General features: G+C 39.5%; 1 protein-coding gene and 1 long non-coding RNA gene across 9 annotated transcripts in view; one reads left to right on the top strand and one right to left on the bottom strand.

Annotated features, from left to right (window-relative positions):
- Positions 1–369: 369 nt before the first annotated feature.
- LOC136181025 (uncharacterized) lies at positions 370–2,752 on the bottom strand. The gene is made up of 2 exons (XR_010667500.1): positions 2,619–2,752; positions 370–2,496 (listed from the first exon to the last, which is right to left on the bottom strand). It is a non-coding gene; the product is annotated as an uncharacterized lncRNA (long non-coding RNA).
- prdm16 (PR domain containing 16) overlaps positions 2,422–6,000 on the top strand; it is a 169,944-nt gene continuing 166,365 nt past the window's right edge. For 3 of the 8 annotated variants that reach the window (XM_065960961.1, XM_065960960.1, XM_065960962.1), the window contains exon 1: positions 2,427–2,735. In XM_065960961.1, coding sequence (XP_065817033.1) covers positions 2,699–2,735 — 37 coding nt within the window. In that variant the 5' untranslated portion in view covers positions 2,427–2,698. Of the gene's footprint in view, positions 2,736–6,000 lie in introns of all 8 variants that reach the window. The other 5 variants (XM_065960959.1, XM_065960956.1, XM_065960958.1 and 2 more) reach the window with 4 other exon arrangements.

Genomic DNA, 6,000 nt, shown 5'->3' with positions numbered 1-6,000 from the left:
CCTTTAAATGACGCAGAAAAGTATTTCCCAACGGGCCCATGTCGAAGAGCAACACTTTTCTTTGAGCGCGTAATCGCAGTTAATTGCTACTTTAAAAAGGCGTTGCACCATGTGAAATCAGTTGTCCAACCCGATGTGCAGAAATATGCTAAAGCCTTAACTGTCTCGAGTGGCTGATGGAATTACTATTCACAAACCGGGGAAAGTTGTGCTGAATGCCTTGTTTCAGTTTTCCTTTCATTGAGTCTGGATGCAGGACGCAGTATCAATAGAGCCAATCGATACAGACGATGGATTATTGATAACTTGTCGCCATGCTCCCCCGCTTTTTTCAGACACCAGGGAATAAACAAAACCTTTGTACACCACTGTTATTCACATCATTTATTACTTCTTTATCGATTTGTCTCTCCTTTTTTGGCACACCCACCTCTGCTGCATTCAAGGCCGCAGAGCTTGTGTCTAAAAGATGCAACTGTTGATTCTGTATGCACAATTAATATAGTTACAGCCATTTTATACAGTGGTTTTAGAAAGAAAATGTAAAGGTCCGTAACACGGTGGCCACGGTGACCTCCTGACACTTCACAGTCCCTGTGGGATTGAATGCGCACTTAACACGCTTCCCTGCATTCCGTAAAGCCAATAAAATGAACCTTCTCGCCTCATGATGCCAAGACAAACTCCCTAATATACAAATAATGAATGCTAATTACTGCTGATTATTATTGATTAATGATTCATTTCACTCCAACTCATGGGAAAACATCCCGCCTGGGACGTGTTTGATGAACTCGAGCCTTTATTTAAATCAATTGTTGTTGCATTTATGCATTATAATGAGCAACAAGCTGCGGGTTAACGACGACACAAGAAAAAAGATCAAGCGATTCACTGCAATATTATATGCAAAAATATAATAATAATAATATTAATGATAATATGAATAATAATAACAATACATCAGATCAAATATATGTTAGACTGTATGACGAATTTACAGTATAAGTTTGCTAAGTGTGCATCAATTGATCTCCCAGCAGTCTGCAGTGTCTCCATCAGCACGAATCTTTAATAGACTCCAACATAGAGCTGCCTTTATTCAGCCAAACTAGATGGAAACCATTCCCATCTGACATGTAGGCTACAGGCCAAAACACTACAGGAATATGACAAGCAGCCAAACAACAACAGTTAAACATTGCTGTATCAATTGTTTTATAATTAATTAAACCACAAATACATTTTAATATCTAAGCTTTTATCCATCCTTCTTTATTTGCTTCTAATGTCGGTTAGGCTTTCAATAAAACGAAACAGAATTATTACACGTGATAGCAATAATTAGTATAATGATAATAATACAAATAATAATGATACAATTATGCACAATTTAAAAAGTTGAAATCACATTAACTGGAACTGTAAGCTATGTAAAAGTTAACGAATTAAGTTCTGTAAATTGACTTACAAACAAAAAAATATGACAACAAAATATGCTGTGGAATTATTTACGTGTACGATTTCTGTATCTATAATAAAAAATGTATATAAATAAGACAGTTAAAAATACATATTACCTGTAATTATCCGAGCTACACCACACAGCTGGACGTACGGATGGAGACCATCACCTCCTGCAGCAAACAAACGAACGAACAAACAGGTGCAAAGTGAAAGTCACACCTACAAAAAGAAAGTCTGCAGTCTGTTCGGATTCCCTTCAGGTGATCTGGGCTCAGCGTTAGGCGGTTACAGCAGCTCCTGCAGCGAACATAAATGGAACATTGGTTGAAAGAAAGAAAGGAAAGAAAAGAAAAGCCTGGACTTCTCCCCAGTACGGACTCTGCCGGTGGAGGCTCCGTGCATGCGTCAAACAGCTGCTGGCCGCTGCTTGTCCTGAGGGCAACACGGTTTACACAGACACACACACACACACACACACACACACACACACACACGCACGAACGCACACACGCACGAACGCACACACAAATCATAGGCTGTAAAGTCCAACTCAAATCGAGTCTTACCATCTATGCCTGCATTTAATGAGGTAAATATAACGCAATGAGTTTCTGTAAGTCCGAAAAACGGAACAATAATAATTGTGTTAGCTTTTCATGGGTTTCAAAAAACATCTAATAAAATTACAATATGAAATAAAATATATTTTCAAAAGACTATAGGCCTATTGATAATAAAAATAACAATAATTTAGTTGCTGTTCCATTTTTATGAAATGAACTTGACCCTACCGTACATCCATGTGTTCACCGCTTCTCGGAGAAAGCGAAGTTGTCGCACTTAAAGGGGTATATCCAAGAGGGTGCTGGCAGGAGCTGAATGGGCTAGTTTGGGGGGGGGGGGGGGGGTTGAAGGGGGGAGGAGGGGGACGAGAGTAAGGGGATGGCGAAGGGGGGGAGGAAGGGAAGGTGAACTGGTGAGGGGAGAGCAGGAGGAGGAGGAAGAGGAGGAGGGGAAGAGATAAGTGATCTAAAGGGGAGACGATAGGACAAAAAAAGTGATGATGATGAATACATTGGAAAGTTTTTTGGCCCCGGCGCGGGTGTCAGATTGAATGGCCTGTGCGCATGTGCGAAGGTGTCCAAACTGACAATGCTGGTGAGATGAAGATAGTGTTGTTGCAGCTTCTGGGCTCACGGAGGACGACGAAAGGAATCTACAAGCCAACAAGATGAGATCCAAGGCGAGGGCGAGAAAACTGGCGAAAAGTAGGTCTTCTTTCTTCCTCTTTTTTTAGCCTACCGTTTTCCGCCGCCGGTCCCAAACTCAGCGTGTGTACATGCCCGGTGTGTCCTTGTCATTTGTCATATCCTTAAACGAGGGAGTTTCTCATTGTCCAGAGTAAACTTTTCTGCTAAAAATGTGCCCCGCTCCGGCTACACGCGCTCTCGTTTCCTTGCATACTGCGGACTTGGCTTTGGTTGTTCCCGGTGTCACAAAGTTTCATGTGTAATGATAAACGCCGCTGGTTCTTTCGCTGATTCCTCTTCAGACATAAACTGTTACCTCGTTTTTTTGTTTTTTTGGTGTCGCAGTTTAAGTAGAAGCGCAGATTCGTTTCCCGTAAGTTACCCAGAAAGTTGTTGAAAAGGATAGTAACTTTTTTATGGAGCCGTACATAGTCTTGTGAAATCATATTCCCGGCTTTTGAAATAGTGGGCGCTGTGGCACTGCTCTGCTACGAGCTGCTGCTGTTCAGCTCACACAGCGAGTACGTACAGCGCAGTACAGCGCACTCTTCCCCTCGATGCAAACGGAGACGCCAAAAAATGGGAATTCAGTCAGAAGTGCAATATTTTAATTATTTTTTCAAGTGGGTCCTGCTTGAACCGCAGAGTCTCTCTCTCTCTCCGGTAACTTATTTTGGTCCTGGGCCCTGCGGACTGCTGCATGCTGGTTCCTCCTCCAGGGAATGCCAATCAATAATGCGTCCTGTGCAAGAAAGCGCCCATACCACCACTACTACTAAGTGGAGTGCTGCTCGCGTCACACGGAAAAAAATCATGTATTCACCTTTTTTGAACATGAGCACCTTGATGTTGGAAATGGACAATGTTTGTTGTTTGACATTTGTTTATTGTTGGTGGGTTGATTCATGGATCGCGTTTGTTTACCACGTCTCTTTTTTGTATTCGTGCATCAATGCACTGTGTTTTGTGCAGCTAATGATGTGGGTCAACCTGCTTTATATACACAGCTAATTTAAGAGACAGTTGCTTAACACGTTGACGATTAATGTAGGCCTGATGGTTTTGGGTTTGCTTTGTTTCTCAGACTATAATTTATCCATAATGACTTTCGATTTGTACTTATGTAAAACGCAAATCTAAAAGGCAGGACAGGTTATGCCTTGTAGTCTTTCTTTATTTCTAAGTTATATATATATATAAATATATATTTTTAAATACCTGTTATTGTTTTTATGTTTGGTATGCCTCATTGCACGTTTACAGGCCTTTTAAAGGTTTGTTAAGTTGCCAGAGCTATTGGCCTTAATTCAACACGAGTCTGGATTTTTATAGTAGACATAATTCAGGCAACAAAAAAAAATAGAACAGTTTATATTTCATTTCAGGCCAAATGTTCAATAAATGTTCATGTACAGCCTGACAAGTCTTGATTTTTAAATTAGCTTACTTTTTTTCCCAATACAATTAAAATAATACTGTAACGTCTGTACGTATTATTATAAAATCTCCAGTAAGAATATCAGCACACATGCATCCAGATAAAGAATAAGAATAACAACCAACACTTATTTTTTTACATTTTTGCATTCTCTCTAATGATTTGTGCATTGTGAATAAGTTCCAGTAAATGTTTAAGACGAAGACTGGGGAAACAAGAAAAGAGGGGGGAAGAAAATAAATGAAAAGCAAAACTCTAATTGGGCCTCTTAGTGAAAATGCTTAAACATGTCGAGGATCGTGCTTGTTGCCAGTAATTGCACTTGGTCTTGATCTCTAAACAGCCTTGATAGTCTGTTGATCCGGGTGCTAATGAACACAAATACCTGGCTTTGTAGCACTCTCACATCGGAGCAGTGGAGCCTTTGCAGCCCACAGGCCTCACATGTGTTGCAGCGGCAGTAGAGAAGAACAGAACAGGCAGCGAAATATATCATGTTCTCCTTAACATTCAAAACGTGCAGGCCCACAACTTTTGAATACGGCGCGTGGGAGAATATTCCAGTCTCCATTTTTTTATTCTTTCTCTGCCGCTGAGGTAAAATACAGCCCTTTGAGCTGAATACAGAAAGCCCCCAGCAACATTGAGCAGCTGCTTTATCATTTATTTTTAACCCTCCTGTGTATTTATTCCTCTCGGCAGATTGCACACAGCCCACACGTTAAAGGCCACGTCTAGGAATATGTTTGTATTTCAAAAAAGGACTTGCATCGATTAGTGTGTAGTCGTTCTGGTTTGTTTACATAGGCTAATGCTTTTGGGTGAAGTGAGTGTTGAATGTGATATCGCTCTTACAGGTGGGATTTTTTTAAAGAAGCATTACTTGTTTTGATCTGTTCCCCACACTTTAATGTTGTTATCATTGGATTTCTCATAGAGTTTAATAAGGCCAAATTGCAGGCCTACGTTTTCTTTTTAAATATTTTATAGATTTTAATTTTTTTACTCTACATTTGTTCATTTATTATTGATTATAATAATTAATTTCGCAGATAATTAAAAAATCCACCGCCATGGATTATATGAGCTATAACAACTTATTTTATGAAATATTACTTTTATACTTTAAGACTCGATCTTAACCATGAGAAAAAAATTTAAGAACAAATTAACGAAACCCAGATGAGAAAACACAACTAAAGTGACAATGATTACGTTTTTTATATACACACATTGGCTCGTGATATACACATCATAGACCATACTGCAAATGTTGGTGCGTTTCTGTGCGCTGCTGGCACATTGCGTCAGTTTTTTTCCCCCTTCAAATCTATACACAGCTGCTATTTTGGTTGTGATCAATAACGACCTCAAGTTGACTGTGTGTAGATTTATTTCCCCTATTTTGACTTTAATTTGACTTTATTATTTTTTTATTAATTTATTTTTGTATATGTGAGAACGTAGATTTACATTTACAGCCCGCATGCTATACAGCTCTCGCGCTCTACTGTACATTCACAACCGTCTACACACAAATCTAAATAAATGTAACTGTACTGGAATCATGTAACAGCTTCACCTATACGGTAGGGGAAACAGAAAGGTGTTGGATATAGTCCAATTCTGACCAAAGCAAACATGTAATTGATTTTTAAAAACCCTTTTACTTTGTTGTCGTCTGCATTATCAGGTCAATTAAATCTCGCGCATGCAGCGCGAATTTCCTTTTACCACTTGTTTTTTTTTCTTTCTCGATATTTTGCGGATTTTGCACACACTAACCCCCTCCCCCTGTCGACCCTTCACACTGAACAGTTCTGGCAGTTTTCATCATATATACAC

Source organism: Labrus bergylta, chromosome 12 (assembly GCF_963930695.1).
Source record: "Labrus bergylta chromosome 12, fLabBer1.1, whole genome shotgun sequence".
NCBI lineage: Eukaryota > Metazoa > Chordata > Actinopteri > Labriformes > Labridae > Labrus > Labrus bergylta.
This window is presented reverse-complemented; position numbering and strand designations above follow the sequence as displayed.